General features: G+C 46.9%; 1 protein-coding gene across 2 annotated transcripts in view; it reads right to left on the reverse strand.

Moving 5' to 3' along the window:
• Positions 1–6,848: 6,848 nt before the first annotated feature.
• Positions 6,849–22,944, reverse strand: part of FBLN2 (fibulin 2) — a 630,642-nt gene continuing 614,546 nt past the window's right edge. For both annotated transcript variants that reach the window (XM_085624813.1, XM_085624812.1), the window contains one exon: positions 6,849–7,404. In XM_085624813.1, coding sequence (XP_085480939.1) covers positions 7,047–7,404 — 358 coding nt within the window. In that variant the 3' untranslated portion in view covers positions 6,849–7,046. The remainder of the gene's footprint in view (positions 7,405–22,944) is intronic.

Below are 22,944 nucleotides of genomic sequence, written 5' to 3' on the forward strand. Positions count from 1 at the left end.
TTGAGTTGATTGGGATCTGGGTGTCTTCTCTCGCCATGATTCTGAGTAAGAAGTTTGGGCGAGAGGTGTACTTTTTGATGAGGCACTACCGATAGTTCCAATAGAGTTGTGAAGCATGGTTGCCTTGCCCATCTTGGAGCAACTAGGATCATTGTGAGGGAATGTTGTTTGAGTTTCTGATCCAATATCGGAATGAGTGGGAGAGGCGGAAAAGCGTAGGCAAATTTGCCTGACCAATTCATCCATATTGCATTGCCTTTGGACAATGGGTGTGGGTACCTGGATACGAAGGTTGGGAATTTTACGTTTTGATATGTGGCGAACAGATCTATTTCTGGGTGTCCCCACATGTGAAACAATGAAAGAAGAACTTGAGGATGAAGTTCCCATTCGTGTATCTGCTGTGCTTGACGGCTGAGCAGATCTGCAATCTGATTGTGTATGCCTAGGAGATGTTCTGCAAGGAGGTATATCTTTTGTGGAATGACCCATCTCCATTTGCTCTGAGCTAGGTGTGAGAGCTGCAGGGAGTGTGTCCCCCTTTGCTTCTGTATGTAATACATTGCTGTCATGTTGTCTGTACGGATCAGGACAGCTTTGCCTAGAAGGTGTAGTTGAAAAGATTTCAATGACAGGAAGATTGCTAACAATTCCAGGTAGTTGATGTGAAATTGTTTTTGTTGGGGGTCCAGATACCCTGAATTGTGAGGGTTTGAAGATGAGCTTCCCAGCCAGTGAGCGATGCGTTTGTTGTTAGCACTGTCTGCGGAACTGGCTTGAGGAACCACCACCCTTTGGAAAGATTCTGTGGGTTCCACCATTGCAGAGAGCGATGTGTGCGATCGTCCACCAACACCAGATCTGTCAGATGACCTTGAGCCTGGTTCCACTGACGTGCCAAACACTCTTGTAATGGACGCATTTGTAGTCTTGCATGAGGAACGAGAAAAATGCAAGAGGCCATCATCCCTATTAATTGCATGAACACTCATGCTGGTAGTGAGTGTTGTGGCTGAAATATTTGGACTAGCGCTTATATAGCACTTATCCTGACTGGGTTGGGATATGCTAGGGCTGTGGAAGTGTTTATTGTACCTCCTAGGTATTGTTGTATTCTGGATGGTTGGAGGTGGGATTTGCCCAGATTTATGGTGAATCCCAGACTGTGAAACAGTTGTATTGTGCTGAGCGTGTGTTGAACACAGCTGTTGTAAGATTTTGCTTTTATGAGCCAGTCGTCCAGATAAGAGAAGACATGAATGTGCTGTCTTCTTAAGTGGGCTGCAACCACTGCGAGGCACTTGGTGAAAACTCTGGGTGCCGTGGTGACCCCGTATGGTAGAACTTTGAATTGGTAGTGTTGACTATCTACCGCAAATCTGAGGTATTTCCTGTGAGCGGGATGAATGGGAATGTGGAAGTAGGCGTCCTTTAGATTTAGGGTGGAGAGAAAGTCGCCTTGCTGAAGTAGTGGAAGCACTTGTTGTAAAGTGACCATGTGGAAGTGGTCTGATTGGATGTAGAAGTTGAGTGGTCCGAGGTCCAATAATGGCCTGAGAAAGTCATCCTTTTTTGGAATTAGAAAATAGAGGGAATAGATCCTTTTGCCTTGATGAGGCCATGGAACTGGCTCTATTGCATGTTTTTGTAATAGTGCAAGATCCTCTTGTTTGAGAAGCGTCAGGTGTTCTGATGACATTGGACGCTGTTTGGGAGGAATATTGGGAGGGGTAGAAGTGAGTTCCAGGCAACAACCATACTGGATAATTTGTCTTACCCACTTGTCTGTTGTGATGGAATTCCAGACAGGCAGGAACTGTGAGAGGCGTCCCCTGACAGGAGTGGGATGATCGGGGGGATGTGTAGGGAAGTCAGTGTTTGGTGTTAGGGGAGCTGCGGGTGTTATTACCCCTGCCTCTACCGTTGTTGTTGTTACCCCTTTAACCTCCTCTAGAGAAACCTCTGGAAAAAGAGCCCTGGTTGGGACTTTTGAAGGATGAGGATGGGTGTTCTGGGGTTTTTGTTTTCGAGCCTGCTCTATAAAAGGAGCGTTGAAAGGAGCCACTAGTAGAGGTTGACAGCAGGGCTCCGATTGACTTGGCAGTCTCTGTGTCCTTTTTTATTTACTCGAAAGATGTGTCCACTGCAGGGCCATAGAGGTGCTTATGGTCAAAAGGCTGATCAAGGATACTGTTTAAAACCAGATATCCTGAGCCAGGCATGTCTGTGGAGTAAAACGCTAGTATTTACTGCGCAGGACACGGTGTCTGCTGCGTCGAGCGTGCATTTGATGGATGTGTTAGTGATCAGTTTGCCTTACTGTATAAGGTCATTGGCTTTATCTTTATATTGTTGAGGTAAGTGTTGAATGAGCTTCTCCAGCTCATCATAGTGAGCCCTGTCATACCTTGCCAAGAGGGCTTGAATGTTGGCTATTTTCCAGTTATTGGCAGCTTGAGATGCCATGTGTTTGCCTGATGCGTCTAATAACTTAGAGTCTTTGTCAGAAGGTGGAGTGTCATCTGACCCCTGAGAATTTGCCCTTTTGCGTGCATTGGCTATGACCAGGGAGCCTAAAGGAAGTTGACCCTTAATGTATATGGGTTCAGTGGGAGCTGCCTTGTATTTTTTATCTACTCTGGGGTTAAGCACCCTAGCTCTAACTGGGTCTTTGAACTCTTCAGGAGTGTGTCTAAGAAGACCTTTTAGCATTGGCAAGACATGGGATGATTTTTGTGGCTGGTCAAAGGTTTCTAGAAGGAAATCCTCTACTACAGGGTCTGAGTGTAGTTTGACTCCATTGTATGTTGCGGCCCTATTTATTAGTTGGGCAAAACCCACATTGTCATCCGGTGGAGATGGTTTTGAGGGGTAGAAATCCGGATCATTATGTAAATCTGGATCGGTATTATAGTCATGCCATGGGTCTGAATCCTGTGGTGGCTCATCAGGATCCTCAGTGTCTAATGGTATTATATTATCATCTTCTTGCCCATCCCCATGTGCATCGTCACTATCCTCTGGTTGTGGAGAATGTGCTGGAGGAATCAGTAGATTTTCAGAGGAATCAGTGCATGCGGTAAATGTTCTGTTTTCCTCTTTACAGGTAGCGTAGTAACTATATGACCAGTCTTTCGATGAATTAAGATGGTGGTTTGCTTCGGATCCGGAAGAAAAAGTTCTTCGGAATCAATAGTTTTCTTTGACGTGGAAGATTTGTCTTTGGAAACGGGTCTTGGCTGTTTAGCAACAGTGTCCGGTATAGAAGCTTTGCCTGGCTCCGAGACCTTCGGTGCGGATTGTTTCGGATCCGGAGGTTTCTGTTTGGGAGGCTTAGTTATGGAAGACTTCTCCTTAGATGTTTTCGGCTCCGAAGTCTTCGGACCGGGGTCTTATCCTGCTGCTTCCGTGCTGAGCTCTTATCCAGCTTCTTCGCTGCCGAGGGGTCTTTTGGAGGTTTTGGTGCCGAATGTTTTTCCGGAGACGACGAAGGGGGGTGCAGCATGTCGGGAGACTTAGTTTTCAGTGCCGAAGATGGTTTTTCAGGACCGGGTGGCTGGCTCGAGTTGGAGCCGGGCCCGGAGGCAGGGCATTCAAAGTCTTTGTTCAGTGTGGACCTGAGCCCAGAGGTGACAGTGTCACCGGAGCCTTTGGTATGGGCTTGGGTGGGGCAGTGGTCTCGGTACTCATGGCCCGTTGAGCTGGGGTGACGTCCTCTTCGGCGTCGGAGTTGTCTACTTTGGAGACCGAGACCTGTTCTTCCTATTCTGGTTCCGGAAGGCTATCGGGACCTGGATGGAAGATGTCCGGAATGGAGCCGGTGCCTCGGGACATCTCGTGGCATCGAACCTGACGATCCTGGATGGTTTTCTTGGACTTGAAGGATAGACATGCCTCACAGTTGTCCTCTTGATGTTCTGGAGAGAGGCACAGATTACAGATGGAGTGGAGGTCCGAGTGTGGGAATTTAGCACCACACTGGGGACATTTCTTAAAGGGAGTCCGTTCCATCGACGTCCGTCGTTACCAGCGTGGGTAGGCCCAACGGCCAGCGTCAAAGTTCACAAGTTTTCAAAGTTTTTCGAAGTTGTTGTCGAGGGTGTGCGTCGAAGGGTACGCGATCGAGACAATACCGTCGGTTAGCAGTGATTGCGCGTCGAAAGGGGGTTCGATAACGGCACCGACCTGGAGCGCAGCAAGTCACATCCGAACCCGATGGCGGAAAAAAACAATCTAACGATGGAGCCGATGCCCATGCGCATTACCGACCGAAGGAGGAGTCACCAACCTCGTGACTTCAAGGACTTCTTCAAAGACAAAAACAACATGCAAACATCGGAGCTCAACACCAGTTGGCGATCTATGCAAAGTGTACAATCTGCAGCTCATATGCCTCAAACACTTGATTTCATTGTAAATCGGTACAACACACCCTTAAAAAACAGCATCATCATGACATCAATGCCTAGTATTGGTTGCAGTCGAGTTATGAAATATGGCTTTGTGGAAGCTTCACTTCGACTACACACTCTTTTTGACAGACATTCAAATATAATGATCTTGGTGCCAAATATTGCTTTCAGTTGTAACTTTTCCTTTGACATGTTTAATATTCAGGTATTAGTGCCCATTCTAAATATATGTTTGTTCAATTCATTCTGGAAAGAAGAAAGGCTTAGTTGATATTACTGTGCATTACATCAGCAATCTTGTGATCTTGAGCAATTTGTTTACCTGGTTTGCTAGCCAAGTGGTACAGCTCAAATGCCTAATACTCGTAGACCTCAATTCTCCAAAATGCAAAGGTGGGGGACGTGACATTTAGCACCCTTTTACCACATTGAAATCACAGGATAATTCCTTGCACCAGCTTTCCCTCTTCATCGGCCTCCTGTTTTCTGCTAATGTCAGATGGAAAGGGCAATGTGTGGAAAAGCACCAAAATGGCTCTATCATTTCTATACATTTCTATTCCTGCATCTGCTTCTATGATTCTTGAAAGTAGGGCGAACAAGGCAGGTGATGTGGTACGAATGGTGTTGTTGCCCTTGCTACCACTGGCTAGCCCTAATGGATTGATTTGATGAGTGTTAGGCACTGTTGTGTATTTTATTGTGTAGAGCCAATACTGCCGCCCGTTTTGTGACATGGGCGTGCATATATTTTGTGGTGATTTACTATTTTTCTGATCATATGCCATTTTGGTTACATAGATAACACTGAAATAATTATTTGACCACTCGCAAACAGAGCTGCCCAGTGTTGGGTAATAAGCATAATGGCAGATGCAATGTCTGATCATTTTCTGATCATTGAGGTAGAGGGTAATGCCTCTGGGAATGTCTCAGCTACAAGGGGTGTTAGTTCATGTGAAGAAAATTCAGCTCTTGAGAACCTAAAGAGAGGGAATCCAAGTGTTTTTCTGGGAAACTTGCAGTTCTCACACAGAGATCTGGAATGAATTCGAGTTTTTATGGTGCACCATTCATGCGCCAATCAAATAAAGAGAATGGGAACAACTATGTCATAATGTCTCACAGTAGTGCTGACATTATAGCCCCTGGCATCTGCTGGCCTAGAAGGACCAACGTGGCCAAAGATGGGCTCTGTGGGACTGCTAAAAATATGCAAGTGTCTTTTACATAATCATTAGATTGTTTCATTGGCTTATATACCACTATAACCTATGATGGCTTTTATGGTAATGAAGACCAGAGATGCACAATGGACTACCTTAAGTGGTTTCTACAACTAATTTCCCAGAGAACAAAGGAACAGGTATAAAACATGTTTCTAAACCACAGTGAATGGCGGATTTACCCTAGTTAAGGGTTTAAGGAAGCCTGTATCACTGCTTTGACCTCCTAGTTGACACTATTGGACACGTGGAGCCTCATTAACAAAAATCCGCACCTGCTTTGGTGAATAATGATGTGACCCACCAGGCGGAAAACTCTGCTAGGAATATATTACACAAAGTAATCACTCCTCATCAGGATAGATGAAGGAAAAGCCCAGACCCTTTTCCAGTCCCCTGAGTTATGTTCACCTTTTGCACAACAGGATGGTGGGGAGGAAATATGAAGGCCCACCCGCTGGAGAGGACCAGTGTCACTATATGATGAATAGATCTCTGTGTCCCATCCTTGCGGGTGGATGGCATCCAATGGACACTTCCAAACTCAGTGGGCTTCAAGGAAATGTAGGGCCAAATTTACTATGTTCATGCAATGCAGGGAGACTGCAGGACTGCACCATATCTATAAAGATATGACAATGCTGCTGTCATCCCCTGCGCTGGTTCATTTTAGGCTGCCTTTCGCCATGCCACCCCCTTACCCCATAGTGCATGGCTGTTTCCATGATGTCTAACATAGGTTTTGTACTTGAAGGATACTTTCCAGAATAAAATACTGTTTTTAGAGATAGTTTTAATCTTTCCCAACTTTGTGTGTGGGTGTACATTCTTCTCAAACTATTCTGACACCTAATGCCTGTCTCGATGAGGAGTACATTTTTGGTGCAAAGCCCTGTCTACTTTTTTAGTAGATACAATTTTGCATCACAATTCGTAGTAAGCCACGCATGGATTTTGCTTGGGAACAGACCTATACCACCCATGGGCTCCCCCCTCTTCACAACGTAGCACAAGCTACTTTCCTGCACAAGTCAAGATTTGCACTGGAAAGTCAAACCCAATTCAAGACTTAGTGCCTGCTTACTTCACTAGCTAGAACGTTCCTCTGTCGAACTAAAAAACCACAAAGCTTGCAGCTTCGTTTCTTTGTGGGCATGCCACTTTTTATAATCAAATGAAAAGAAAAAATAAAGGCAATGCTGACATGGAGGAGATTTTCAAATATTTAAGAACGAAAACAGGCCCACTTGAAAATAAGTAAACTTAAGTTAATTTACATACAAATATCGTCATAAGCATAGTTATAAAAATAATACGAATGCAAGAAATATTAAATACCATGTCCACTGAAATAATTCTTCGCAATATATTAGAAAGCATAGCACCATTGCTTCGGGCTTTCAGAGCCTCACAAAGCCTGATCAGTGATGAACACATGCATCTTGGCCAGGAAGGTTGTGTACGTCCCTTGACGCCACAGCTTCATTTCTACGTCTAATAAGAAGTCCTTGGGCTCCTTGATCTGCCGCTGGAGGAAGACGATGCCGGTGTACTGGTTCAGCTTTCTGGTGCTGAAGTAGTTTTCCTCATTTCCTTTGGTGATTGTGAGTACAATGTTGTCGCCGGCGTAAGCCGGTGAGGGTCCAATGCGGAAAATATGCGACGGCACCACAATGTTGCTTGGGAAGGTTAGTGTATAGTACGTGATTCGCACAGGGGTGTTCTGGCAATCCATGTAGTTCAAGCAGTTGATTCGTTCACACCTCCTAAGACAAAGCAGAAGAATACATGTGAGGCAATTGAGTTAGGTAGCTAGACAATCCACCAGCCTACAATTCATAGGGCAAGCATATGCATAAAGCTGCAATATCGGTTAATGGTACCTTCAATAGATTGGTCCGTCCGAGGTTGGCATGATTTAGAGTTGGGGGATAGGGTTCTCGATCACAAATGTGACCAAGTACCTGTTCGCCAACACCTTGGTCTGCCCACTCTATGTGGAGTCGCGCGGGCCATCCGTTTTCTGGCAGTGGCACCCTCGCTGGCTTCGCTGTCAGAAAACGTACTCCAATGGTGTGATGGAGTAGGGGACGTCAGGGTAAGGTATTAAATCACCCATACTGTTTAAAGCAGAAGGTCTAAAGTCCTTTTTTTCTGTCCTCGTGTAAACAAACAGAAAAAAAGAAATAATGACCCCCATACCCTAGGAGAAAATTCCCAGCGCATGCGGGGGGGGGGGTGTATTTCGTTTTCAAAAAGAAACTTCCGCTTTGGGAGTTTGTTTTTAAAAAGCAGAAAAGCTCAGTGGGTGGCCGCCTAAAAGATGGCAGGCACGCACCAAACTTTCAATGAACAGAGATCACTGCTGGGCCGGCGTTGAACTCAAAATATGGAGAGCGTCTGTCTATTAGGGTGGCAGATATGTCTTCCACCATTCCGATGGACAGAGTAAAGACCTCCAATGGTTAAATCAGATCTTTATTTACAACAAATCCTTTTTTTTACCGGTTTAATTGTAAAAATGTTGCCCCATCTCTCTTCACTTCCAGTGGAGAACAACAAAAAACGACACATAAAAGCAGTAAAAAAAAATACACTAAATGGCCACTGCTACACTGTAAACCTTGAATTTCACTGCTGCGTTCCATTTTACGCTCCACCTGTGCGTGGTATATTATGATTTATTGAAATTTCTTTTATGTATGGGATTTTAATGATCTTCTCAGAATTCCTTTGTATTGTATGTATAATTTTTTCTCCAGTTGGTGACAAATGGTGGTCTGTGCTCCAGTTAGTAGTGATCCCTTCCTGTGCGATTCACTCCACGGTCCACTGGGAGCCGAAGGACGGTCCGGCTCCATATTGATCCCTTTCACCGCGCCCATGATCTGTCTGGAGTGCAATTCTTGAGGCGGGAAAACTCTGCCAGTTGCCACCAATCTGACTGTTGGAGTAAGGTAGTAAAATTACTAGACCCAGATGATCTTTGCTTCCACTTGTTTCTCTTAAAAGAAGTAAAATATCTATTTTAGGTGCATGTTTTAAATTTGACGAAATTACTGTATTAAGCTTGAGCTGGTCTTAAGTGGTTCAATGCTCCCACCCACTGCAGAGATCTGTTTATAACCCCGCAAGCGCAGGTTCAAGCCTCAGTTGGCCTACTTAGCCTTTCGACCTTCTCTAGTTGATGGAGTAGTATAATTGAATTTGGTAAGAAAAACCATCAATTATTCCACCGTCACCAGCCCGCTATTTCCGGGAGGTGGAGGGTCTTCAGCGCCAACTGTTTTGGGACGGGCGGCCGCGGATTGCTCTCGCCAAGTTGACGCTCCCTTGGTACGATGGGGGGGTCGCCCTCCCCGATATTAAACGATACTATTGGGCGTCTCAGTTGGCGGCGGTGAACCACGGAATATACGGTCCTGCCCTGAACCCGGCCTTCGAGATGGATACATTTCTGCTCCCGGGTGGGGACTATAATCGGGCGCTGTACTCGGTAACCCCGGACACGCGGTTGACGGGACCCACGCAGGTGGCGGTACGTGTGTGGCACGCGGCGAATGCTGCGATGGGGTGGAGGGATCGCTTGACTCGGGCGACGCCGTTGTATGCCTCTGGGCGGTTGGGCTGTTTGTGGAGATCGAAAGGCTTTGAGAAATGGGATATGATTGGTATATGTAAGGTGGATGATCTTTGGGTGAAGGGAGCTTTCAAAACGTTTGAAATGCTTAAAATGGAATATAAATTAAACGATAGAGAGTACTTCCGGTATGCTCAAGTCTACCATGCGCTGTGTTCGGTTTTTCCGGATGCTGCTGCTATCCCCGAGTATTCCCCACTGGAGGATAGAGTGTTGGATGGCTACGTGCCCGACAGCACTATTTCTCTGATTTATAAGAAACTCATTAATGATCGCGCGGACCTGCTTCTCCATCTGCGGGAGGCATGGACGGGCGATGGCTTGGAATTGGACGATGAGGACTGGGTATCGGCGGTGGCCTCCCCGAAAGAGGTGGCGATCCCGGCCCGCTTACGGTTTGTACAGCTGAAGATCCTTCATAGAGTGTATATCACGGGGCCCGGTTTGCTGCGTATGGGTTATTCGACGGATGGACTGTGTAAGCGTGGATGTGGCCTGCCGGGCACCTTTCTTCATATCTTGTGGGAATGTTCGGAGGTTGTGCGATTTTGGAACGGTATCCACACTGTAATGGAGGAGGTCACGCACGTTGCCCTGTTGCCAGAGGCTAGGAGGTGTTTGTTGAATGTCTGGGAACCGAATGATTGTAATGCGGCACAGACACAGTGGGTGACCTTGGGGTGCATGGTGGCTAAGCGTAACATTGCACAGTTGTGGGGCTCCCCGAGGCCGCCCACGATCGAGGTATGGAAGGAGAATATGGATTGGAGTATGTTTAGGGAAAAGACGGTGTATGTGGCGAGAGGCAAGCCAGGGAAATGGACTAGGGTATGGGGTCCTTGGAATTTATATCATGGAAGTATCTGCACCCCGCCTCTGCCATTAGAGGTCGATATCGCTTTGACCCCCTAGCCGCGCATTCTGCGGGAGGGTGTGAGGTGTGTTCCATGCTCTGTTTTCCCGTTGCCCCCCTCTGCCGCTTCTGGACAGGAACTGCTTTGGACACTGTATGTTGTTCCCTATCCTGGGAAGAGCACGCTGCTATTTCGGACTCTCATTGCCTTGAGTGTGTTTTATATGTAATAGAAAACGAAACTGTTGTTTCCGATTGCTCCTGCCCTATGGCCACGGCCTGTTATATGTGCTCACGAACTGCCGGGCGCTTTGCCTCTGGTTCATTTGAATGTGTGGCGTTGCACTGCGGGCCCTCTGGCTCTATAGCGGCCGGCCCTGGTGGTTGTAGGCCCTTGTCTGTATTTTATTGTGTGCTAACGGTTTCTAATAAAAAATTTAAAAAAAAATAAATAAATATTCCACCGTAGTACCATAAGGACCCCCAGGGTGAAATTGCATGTTCTACAAATACCCCTGTCATGTTTTGAATCTTTATTTAATTTTGATTGTGTGATGTAGTAGTGCTGGGGAGGGGTCAAATGTATGAGTGTGCTTGGGTCTATACTGACTATGCCACAACTCTGTCATTCTTTTAGATGCCATATTCTTCACCTACAGCTTTTTAGAGGTAATTCTAATGTGCCTATGCCCAGCAATGCTTATTTTTCAGTGCCAGGTCTGCTACGTGGCCGATCATTACCCATCTAATTTAGTTTTATCCTGGTGATCCTCGGATATGACAAACTTCTCGACAGTCCTGCCAGGTACAAGACTGCAAATATTTAAGGGGGGGGTACTGATATATGGCTGCACTATTTCCAAATGACAGCAGGCCATGTGTTATACCGTCAGCCAGGCCAGACTTTTTAGCCATCAGAACTCTGTTTTACGGGACATGTAGTTGTGCTTTTACCTGCATGTAAGTGTGTATGCTTTCAAGACTCGGCATGAGAAGAGTAGTTTGACATTAAGCCATTTACTGGCTGCAGGTGTTGCACTTGACATGGGGCCACTAAGTAGACATCTGGGTGTATGCCCCGCAGTCCTAGTAACCTTTCAGGGGCAGGTAAGTGAGTAGCTCTCATACATGCAATAAATGCAAATTATGTCAATGGTTCAAAAAAGCTCTTGGATTATTAAAATTATACTCAAATGATAGCTTTCAATATTATATTTCTATGTTTCCATCTATGAGAAAAACGGCAGACTGAAGATGTCAAAACCAGGTCACTGACAATTGGCTATCAAAGGTTCCAGGTATGCAGAAGGTCGATAAGGTCACAGGAGTGCTGCCACTGGCAAATTAATTTACTCGCCACTTGGTAAAGAGGTCCATCCACTGGACCTTCAATCAATTTCAGTCGATGCGAGGACATATTTCAAGACCTGCAGTGTTTTAACTTTTCTGGATAAAACTGGGATCTAATGATGGATTCCTCCTGCAGGGGAGTGGTGGCGGGGCCCAGGGGTATATTAATGGATGGGGAATGCCTCCGAAGTTTCAGGAGCAGATGTAAAATATTCTCTGTGGAGTCCCTAGCTCGGTTTTTATTCAAGCTATGTGAGTTACTTTTTTTTATTTATTAAAGTACTACTGAAGCTGTTCATTTAATCTGAACTTCCAATAATGTTGCCTACGTGACTGAGTGACCTGGAAGCTGAGTGAACAAATCTAGTTTGACCATATGAAAAGAGAGTGACAGGGATCAGTGGCGGCTGCTGCCACTAAGACTTGCTGGGGAAGCACGGGGGAATGGGATGATACAAAAAAAAAATCAGAGAACTTGTCTGCCGCTACCGCATTCCGCCTCGTGCTTCTCTGCTCCCCACCCCATCCAATCCAGATGCTGCTCTCATGCTATTACCCAGCATGACAAAAACTCCGGATTTGGTCTGAGCGGGCTGAAATGCCACTCAGTTAGGGACAGGGAGCCTGTGCTGCTTCTCCCATCTGGCTGTGCAAGACAGCTGCATTGGAGAAATGTAAGTGCGCATGTCAGTTTGGCCATCGTAAGAAGGCTGGCCAAACGACATGCGCACTTACAGTGCACCTACCACTCCTCCTCCCTGGCTGATGCTGATGCAGAGGATGGCCTGCCCCTCCCTAGACTCGGCTGACGGAGGGAAAAATACAATGATAATGAAAGTAGCTTTATTATCATTATATTTTTCATTTGCTGCCTTTCAGCAGTGGGGCGATGCTCCTCCGCCATAACGGAGGAGCCGCCCCTGACAGGTATACTTTTTACTAAGGTGCACTACCATAATATTATGGAGTGTGATTTTATTCTCTTTCTCTTATCTTTCAAATTTTTATAGATTCAGAGTTTGGCAGTAAGTACCACTACCCAGATTTGCACTTATTAGGAGGTACAAATATTGGTGCAAAATTACACTGAGGGGATTTCTAAAATCTGGCCCAAAGTCATTGATTTTACTGTTGAAGATTCAGACATGGTTGGTTTTCTATGAGAAGTACATGCCGGACTGACCAGGTACTCGAGGCCAGGCTTTAAAGAGGTCTCTATATCAGAATTAAGTTGGGTGGACAGGGTGTGGTAAGTGAGTGATAGATAATGGCTGATTAAGGTGAGCGTGTGGAGGTGTAGCAATGGAAGTAGAACTGATAGAAGGCAAGACGTGGGGTAGTGTGAGACGTCACATGACAACACCATCCTAAAAGTCTAACGCAATTCATGCAATCTTCATTCACTGCTTTTGAACTCTCTGGTTTCTTTTAATAAAAGTGCTCAAACACTTGGAACTACTGCTCTGCAGATATTTATTGACAACGTGAAGAGACCGAAGGGGACTGTGGCCCAGATTTATGTACTATTCATGCAATGCAGCACAGCACGTAAAGTAGCTGAGCTGCGCTGTGTGAAAGGGACTCAGCAGAATAGAGCCATATCTGCTAAGATGTAGAACTGTTCTGTGCTCTCTTTCTAAGCTGGCACACTTTTGGCTGTCATATGCTAACGCAGATACCCTTGCGCTATAGTGCAAGGGTGTCTGCAGTGCGTGAAGCATAGTTCTTGTACTGGAAGGGGTCCTTTCCAGTACAAAAGCTGTGCTTTAAGGAGTTTTCCACTTTGCATATGTGTTCTGTAGAATGCAGAACGGGAATAGGAACGCCCATGCAACCACCCATGGAAGACCGCCTTGAAGCAAATTAACTCAAGGCAGGGCATCGCACCGTTTGGCAACACATTGTGTTACAATCCAATATACAGAAAGAGGCGTGGGTGGTGCACTGCATAAGCTAGGTGAAAGGTATTTTCGTTCAATAAGGTCTGGGTGCGCAATCAGGGTGGTGTTATCCGGTGGTGGTGTTATCCGTCCTAACACCATCAATGAACAGCTGAGTAGTGTCTTGCAGAGATCTGCAAGTACATCCCCTGGGTAGGCACTCCAATGGGTAATCAAACTAAGTTGATTCATGCAAAAGTGAATCCTTTTAAGATGCGTGTTTTTAAATGCTTTTATTCAGCAAATTAGTTCAAAGGATCTGTTAACAGAAATCAACAGCAAAGATCCAAGAATAAAACTAACATGGCACATAAGTGACACAGATATCTCCTTCCTTGACGTCAATATCAAGATCACACCAGAGGGATTCATTACCGACTTACACAGAAAAAACACAGACAGAAACAATACCTTACATTTTTCCAGCTTCCACCAAGGGTCCCTGAAGCAACACCTGCCATATTCGCAAATGTTGCGTGTTAAACGCATCGTTTCAGACGAACAGACATACATCATGCGCATTAATGAGATGCGTGAACGATTCCGTGCTAGAGGATATCCTGAACATACTCTGAATGAAGCACAATCTAGAGTTGCTCTCATCACCAGAGAAGATAGCCTTTTGAAAAGCAATAGAGTGCAAGAACAACGTATGGTGATAGTATCCAAATACTCCACAGCCAGCCCTACATACAAGAAGATTATACGGAAGCACTGGCCCATCTTACAAAGTGAACCCGACTTCAAGGGCATTTTTGAGAAACCACCAATTTTTGCACACACAAGAAGCAGAAATTTCAAGGAAATTTTGTCTAAACCCACTGAAACCCACACACAACACCGTGGCACCATACCTTGCTTCAATTGCAATCACTGCAATAGTGTCATCAAAGGCAACAGTATCCAGCACCCAATGAAAGGTCACAACATTAAACTTCAAGTTGATGCTACCTGTGACTCGATGAATTTGATATATGCTTTGAAATGTCCCTGTGGAAAGCTGTACATCGGTAAAACCGAACGGAAAATTAAAACTCGCCTCAACGAGCATAAATCTAACATCAGGCTGAAAGTTGAGAAATCCAACATCGCCATGCATTTTGCTGAGGCTCGGCATTCCATCGCCCAATTAAAATTCATAGTACTTGAAACCCTCACCAAACGAGAAGGGATTGACAATCATAAACTCTTGTTAAAAAGAGAACTTGAATGGATTTATCTGTTACAGACTCTGAAGCCGCATGGTCTTAATGACCGTATTGAGTATAGTTGTTACCTGTAATACTAATATGATGCATTGCTTATTATGTTACTGTTTATTCATGTAATACTACTTCTGTTTTTTGACATTGTCTCTCTGCATTCTCCCCAGTTTGCATCACCTGTACTCTATCTCCCCACATTCTAAGATGGTCGCCACCGTGCATACTTCCGAGTAGTCCTTTGTTTATGTTTACGTTTCTTCACGTCACATCACCGAGTGTTTAAACATAACGAGCACCCGCCCGCACCACACGCAGACCCCTCGACTAAGCGATGGACGGCACGCTTTGCCACCGGTATCTATGAAGTAAGTGTTCTTCGCCCACAGCGCTACAGAACCCAGCATGTCATTGCGCAGCGCGCATTCAACCAACACACGCAGTAATTTCCATTGCACTACCCAGTACCTTCATTCAGTCACTAAAACGTTAGCAAACACACCTGTTTTAGTTATTGTTGCACTTAGTCACATTAAGCACGTGTAAATCCAGGCGGTATACCCTCACTGACTCATCCCTCCCTCCCTTCCTCAACAGTGCTCCTTGACCAAGGGCGTCACAGCCCGAAATGCATAGGAGATCAAGATTCATAGATCTGCTAGTATGGATTACAAATGAACATTTGATATGCCAAACAATATCGAATTGAACTAATTTGCTGAATAAAAGCATTTAAAAACACGCATCTTAAAAGGATTCACTTTTGCATGAATCAACTTAGTTTGATTACCCATTGGAGTGCCTACCCAGGGGATGTACTTGCAGATCTCTGCAAGACACTACTCAACAATCCAATATACATCACAATTTGTATTGGATTGTAAATCTGGCCAAAACAGTGTGCGTCAGGTTTGCGTTAAAAAAGTAACCAAACTAGACACAAAAGGGCTTATTTACAGGCCCCTTGCGCCTTGGTGTGTCACTTTTAATATGGGAAAAGGTGATGTACTGGTGGCACAAAGGCCTTGTAAATAAGCCCCAAAGTGTTTGTAAATCTTGGTCTAGGTTTACATGCTGCACCTGACATACAAGATGTTTTTGACAGTTCTTATCTGTTACTAATATTTTTTAATCTATCCCCATTTCAGCAGTGCAGAGCTTTTCCGTGTCGAGCACCCGGTCTCTTCAAATAGGTATTCTTAAGCTTTCACATTTCTCCCTGGCCCTTTTCTTCATAGTGCGTGATTCTCTCTTAACCCTACTCTTTTCACTTTTGAAGCCACCTTCTTGATCAGACTCTCACAGTAGCGGATGCTCCTCTATGGCGGAGGAGCATCACCCCACTGCTTTTAAGCAGTGTGAAGTATAAACATAAAATGATAATAACTTTGAGTTATTATGATTTTATGCTTCATGCAGCTTTGCAGGTGGGCGGGGCTGCTCTGCTCTCGGTGCAGGGCAGGCGAGGAGTGGTTTTCCCACACCTAAGTGCGCAAGGACTGTTTGGTTGGCCCAACCAGGCATGCGCACTTTCCCCGTTCTCCATGAAATTAAATGAAATACCAGCATTTGTAATGCGCACACCTACCTCCGGAGAGGTGTACCGGGGGTGGGGGCCATCGAGAAAATTAAGCAAGCTATTGCCTAGAGTCACATGGTGCTGGGCTAACCTGCCGCCGGCGCCGGAAATTAAAATGTGAACCCAGTGGTCCGGAGTCAGGCACCCTGGCCGCTGCGCCACACCTCTTCCACAGGCTGCATTACAACCTGCATGGAGAACATGCCCAGGCCTCTATTCCCTGGCTGAGCGTCCAACCTGGACGCTCAGACCAAGCACAACGCTGCACTGCAGCATTGTGATTGGTCAGGGGGAGCCTGGGTGCTTACCAATCACAATGGCTCATTGCAGCGTTGTGATTGGTCAGTGGGGGATTCTGTGCTTCCTGTTCCTCGAGTTCCACGAGGAGAGCAGGAGTAGAGACGCAGGACCGGGTGCGAAGGTAAATTTTTTTTATTTTTTTATATTCGCCTTCCCCACATAATCCCCCGTGACCCCCAGCGCCCACCACGCCAACCACAAGCCATACCGGCCACCACTGGACTCTCATGCCCCTCTTTTCAGACCCATGTCTCATAGGAATAGACTATGATTCTATGCAGTAGTTCTAGCTGCCTCAGTCATAAGACCTTGTCCTGACTGCAGGTTTATTCCATCACATTCCTCTTTACATCTTTAGATTTAACTGCTACATTTACTAAAACAGGATCACAATGCCCTCCATGGCCTCCCTTTTCCATAGGATCAAGGTCAAACGCGAATGAAGAAAATAACATGTCAGTGTAGCACAACAACCATGCAGTGCACTGAAAGAGAACTAAAAATACAAATACAGTCGAGTAGCAAGGGAGGGGAGAAGCAGTGCTTAATTTGTGAAGGTGGTCGGAGGTACTGGGCGATGGTAGTTATTTTTGGGATCAGGTCTTATATTTCATCATCAGACTTTGACTAAGAGAAAGCGAGTGATAGGTAGAAAAAGGAGAAAGATAGAGGAAAAGAAAGATGGAAAAAGAATGGTACGGGCAGAAATCATGGGTGAAAAAGAACTGGCAAGACTGAGATAACGAGACTGGAAGTATAGGGTGTAAAAGTGCAGAAAGGGACATGAGGTGGGATCAAGGCTAGACAGCCTTTGTATTCAGCTGTTCTCATGGGTCTTACAAATAAAGCACTGTGGTAAAGTCTGCAAAAGAAAACAGGACCAAGATAGGAATTTAGAGACACAGTAGATCCAGAGGAGAGATAAAGGCAGGAGAGAGGGGCGAGAGGGAGTGTAGGGGTGCTAGTTGCACAATTGTTGTCATCCTTTCTAAGGTTTCAGATTTTTACTGCCCTGCCTTATTCTCCTTGTTGTTCTTTCCTGCTCTCTGGTGAATATATAGAATAATGCACAAGTATCTCAAAGCTAGAGCTGGGGTTTGAGAACTGACTGTGCACTATTAACAATACTACTTTACCAATTTCTCCAGAAAGTGCGTCTACTGAGCTTGGTCTTTTGGTGTGGGAAACACTGCTTGCCCATATCAGTAGTCACACTGCACTGAATGTGTTTCCAAACTGAATAGCAGACCCTTGGTCAGGGCTGTGCTTGAGCTATATTTAGAAGCCCCCTGTAATTTTTACTTCAACTATAAAACCAGTGTGAATGACGTAAGTGTACGCATGCTTGCCCTATAGACAAATAGTCCTAAGATATAACCAGCCAGCTTGTATAAAACACGAATCAAGGGAGCATTGTGTGAAGTGTATGGTCTGGCCAAGGAACCTGAGACTTGTCACACAGCTGCATACTCTGAGATCATTCATTTGATAAGCATCCCCCACCTCCTCCCCTGGATGAAATTCCAGAAAATAGAATAGTCCAAAACGAATAAAAGGGTAAGGTGTGACACTGACAACATTTTGTTCATTAGCCACACCATGGGCCCACATTATTGTGACTACCTCACTCCGGGATAGTATGGACACTATTGAACTTTTCAGCTACAAAACCTTTTTTCCAGGTGTGCAATTGTAAATACTTTAATGGAAGCAGAACAAGGCTACAGCAACCACAATGTACTGGGTTATCACACAAAAGCCCAAGACTGGGAAATGTGTCCGAGATCACCTGAAGGAAAGTGGTCAGGTTCGCACACATAATTATCTCAATAAAAAAAATATTAAATACCTGCTAAAAACCGTAAAAGCAAAGGTGTGTTTGATCCATGTGCACTCTACAGCCAAGGACTGACACAGCGAGTAAAGTCTGAACCAGTGAAAAGTTTAACACAAAACATTTTTGCATCTTTATTTTATGAACGCAGCAAAGAAAGTTGGACAGAAACAGTAGCGGTCCGTGGAGGGAGTTCCGTGGGGCGGTGAGGCGGGGCGGGGGAATGTAAACACCGGAATATGGATGAAAGGAGGTAAGTACACATTTAAATAAATAAAACGAATTTTGTTGCGCCTGCTGCATCGCATTTTGCGATGCAGCGCGTGCAAAGGTATTCGTTTTATTTATTTAAATGTGTACTTACCTCCGTTCATCCATATTCCGGTGTTTACATTCCCCCACCCTGCCCCTCCCCCGCCCCGCCTCACCGCCCCACGGAACTCCCTCCACGGACCGCTACTGGACAGAAATACAAATGTGGAAAGGGTACAAGCAGTGTTTAGTTTGTTAAAATAAATCTATCTATCTATCTATCTATCTATCTATCTATCTATCTATCTATCTATCTATCTATATATCTATCTACCTAGCACTGGATATAATTCTGTGGTGCATGAGTGCCATACAGTTGTGGTGTATTATGATGCTGTGACTCACGCTGATGATCGCCCTGGTACTCTTGAGGATTGACTACTGCAACAGTCTCTATTTTAATCTTGCAGTAGGTCCCATGAAGAGGCTCCAGACTGCAGAATGCAGCTGCACGCTTCCCTTTCAAAATACCAAAATATGAATCTGCTAAAGAAGGCATCAGGACACTTCACTGGCTACCAGTCAGAAAACGGTGTAAGTTCAAGGCCTAATGTTTGGCCTACAAATAACTGTATGGATCAGGACCTGGTCGTTCAAAGGACAAGCTCACATGGTATGTCCCAGGGAGGACTCTCAGTTCAGGCTCTGCCAAGAACCTAACTGTCTCCTGTTTTAGAAAGACCACCTGGGGTGGAAAGAGCTTTTTTAGGTCCACCGCAGTGCTCTGGAATAGTCTACCGCTGACACTAAAAACCACCTCCTCCTTACTCGTCTTTAAAAAGTCTTTGAAGACCTTGCTTTTCTCATAAGACTAAGAGGCAGTCGATTACCCGCAAGAGAGCTTTCTTTCCAACAGTTCTGCACCTACACCCCCTTTTTATAGTGCCAATGATGAGTTTTGCGCTTTATAAATTACATTCAAATCCAAATTCAAATGATTACTTAAAATCATGGAGCTATCGCCACCCACAAGCAAATGACTCAATGCTCCAATAATCCGTTGGATTATACCTAAGTGATTCTTTTTATGTCGGGCCTAGATACATCTCTACTGTCTCTTTCGCCTCATGTAATGAAAAAATCATAAGTGAAAGAAATGCATACATACACGCATAGAACAGCATTGGGTCAGCCCTCTTCGTCCAAAGGTCTGTTCAGCTGTCATTCTCGTTTTGCTTTCGCCCACCACTGCATACAGCATGTGGCAATGGGTAAACCAGCTTTAGCCAATGGCTGTCTTGCACTGTGAATGGTAGCATTTTGTTTACATCCACTTAAAAATAAGTTAATTTCAGTGCCAGGACGATGTAGACTAATATTCTGCTCTGGTATTGCTTTTTTCTTTCCATTCCTTATCCTGCTTTTATGTTACCCTTGTATATTTTACTACAACTTCAGTTTCTAGTAATTCAAAGCCAATAGTAGCTTCTCTGTGCAAAAATGAAGAATCATATTTTCCTGTAATGTGCACTAAAGCTTAAAAGGATTTCTTTATCTGTTCTAATTTCGCCTGCTTGCTTGGAAGGACCCGTATTGCTCTATAAAATTATATGTGATTGTTAATTTACTTTTGCATTTAACATTTGTATTGCAGGCACATGGTCACCAACTTTAGGCTATGGCACGCTATGGTGCCGATCACGATCCTGCAAAAACCGGGTACGAACCGTCGGACGGAGCACAATCTCCGCCCGACGCGTACCCGGTCGTCAATTTTCACAAACAAGGAATTACGATTCGCACGGGTACACCATCACCGTACGAATCGTAAAAAAGCCCGACCGAACCAAAAAACACCTACCAATGCGATCCGGGAAAGCGCCGACCTGACGTCGGGACACTCGCAGCCAGCCATTCACGACCCAGGAATCACGATTCGCACCGACGTCACCCCGCACGGTGAATATTTTGCGGCAGCCAAAAACTGCCGGGAAATCAGGACGACGCGAACAAGGACCACCAGTACGCGACGGACAGACAGGACGACGCGAACAAGGAGGACCAGTACGTGACGGACACACAGGACCACGCCACCAAGGAGGACCCGTACGCGACAGGACGACGCGATCAAGGAGGACCCGTACGCGACAGGACGACGCGAGCAAGGAGTACCAGTACGCGACGGACAGACATGGACCCGAACCTACGAGTCATCCCTGCCCTCATAGCAGTACACCTCCTCTACAGGTTACGACGCAGACGCCGCAGAAGGTCAGAATCACTAAGGGAGGGGGGAAAGTGGGGTGGGGTGGGGGTGGCACGACCAGGGCAGGCCACAAAACAACCACATAAGTCACACACCACACATGGCCTGGACATACCTGACTCCCATGCCCTGGTCACCACGAGGGGGTGGGGGCGTGTCCTGATAAGCCAGCGACCGCCACAACGGAAGTCCGTCACCACGCGAACCGGCAACACAACCAGACAGGTACGTCCCGTACCCACGCCTGAAGAGCGTGGGTACGAGTCGGACCACGCCCACACACGTCACCCCAACAATGGCGGGACGGATCGCACCCACGTGGCAAAGGCCTGGGTACGGGCCGCACAAACATCACATAGCGTGGGGACGGATATGTACGGACCCTACCCCCACCCCGTATGCAAGGAGCGTACCCCCCAGCCCAACAGTGAAAGTACGACCCGTACCCCCACCTGCGTATGCATGGAGCGTACCCCCCAGCCCAACAGTGTAAGTACGACCCGTACCCCCACCCGCGTATGCATGGAGCGTACCCCCCAGCCCAACAGTGTAAGTACGACCCGTACCCCCACCCGCGTATGCATGGAGCGTACCCCCCATGCCAACAGTGTAAGTACGACTCGAACCCTCACCCGCGTATGCAAGGAGCGTACCCCCCAGCCCAACAGTGTAAGTACGACCCGTACCCCCACCCGCGTATGCATGGAGCGTACCCCCCAGCCCAACAGTGTAAGTACGACCCGTACCCCCACCCGCGTATGCATGGAGCGTACCCCCCAGCCCAACAGTGTAAGTACGACCCGTACCCCCACCCGCGTATGCATGGAGCGTACCCCCCAGCCCAACAGTGTAAGTACGACCCGTACCCCCACCCGCGTATGCATGGAGCGTACCCCCCAGCCCAACAGTGTAAGTACGACCCGTACCCCCACCCGCGTATGCATGGAGCGTACCCCCCATGCCAACAGTGTAAGTACGACTCGAACCCTCACCCGCGTATGCAAGGAGCGTACCCCCCAGCCCAACAGTGTAAGTACGACCCGTACCCCCACCCGCGTATGCATGGAGCGTACCCCCCAGCCCAACAGTGTAAGTACGACCCGTACCCCCACCCGCGTATGCATGGAGCGTACCCCCCATGCCAACAGTGTAAGTACGACTCGAACCCTCACCCGCGTATGCAAGGAGCGTACCCCCCAGCCCAACAGTGTAAGTACGACCCGTACCCCCACCCGCGTATGCATGGAGCGTACCCCCCAGCCCAACAGTGTAAGTACGACCCGTACCCCCACCCGCGTATGCATGGAGCGTACCCCCCATGCCAACAGTGTAAGTACGACTCGAACCCTCACCCGCGTATGCAAGGAGCGTACCCCCCAGCCCAACAGTGTAAGTACGACCCGTACCCCCACCCGCGTATGCATGGAGCGTACCCCCACCACACCAGTGTAAGTAGACTCGTACCCTCACCTCGAATGCATTGAGCGTACCCCCACCGTGTATGTTCCAAGCGTACATATCCTGAAATCGGAGGTGTGTGTGCAGAGTCCACCCAGCAGTGCCCTGAGACAGGAGGGGTGTGTGCAGAGTCCTCCCAGCAGTGCCCTGAGACAGGAGGGGTGTGTGCAGAGTCCTCCCAGCAGTGCCCTGAGACAGGAGGGGTGGGTGTGGAGTCCTCCCAGCAGTGCCCTGAGACAGGAGGGGTGGGTGCCTATCACTCCCAGCAGTGCCCTGAGACAGGAGGGGTGTGTGCAGAGTCCTCCCAGCAGTGCCCTGAGACAGGAGGGGTGTGTGCAGAGTCCTCCCAGCAGTGCCCTGAGACAGGAGGGGTGGGTGTGGAGTCCTCCCAGCAGTGCCCTGAGACAGGAGGGGTGTGTGCCGAGTCCTCCCAGCAGTGCCCTGAGACAGGAGGGGTGTGTGCAGAGTCCTCCCAGCAGTGCCCTGAGACAGGAGGGGTGTGTGCAGAGTCCTCCCAGCAGTGCCCTGAGACAGGAGGGGTGGGTGTGGAGTCCTCCCAGCAGTGCCCTGAGACAGGAGGGGTGGGTGCCTATCACTCCCAGCAGTGCCCTGAGACAGGAGGGGTGTGTGCA

This window comes from Triturus cristatus, chromosome 9 (assembly GCF_964204655.1).
Source record: "Triturus cristatus chromosome 9, aTriCri1.1, whole genome shotgun sequence".
NCBI lineage: Eukaryota > Metazoa > Chordata > Amphibia > Caudata > Salamandridae > Triturus > Triturus cristatus.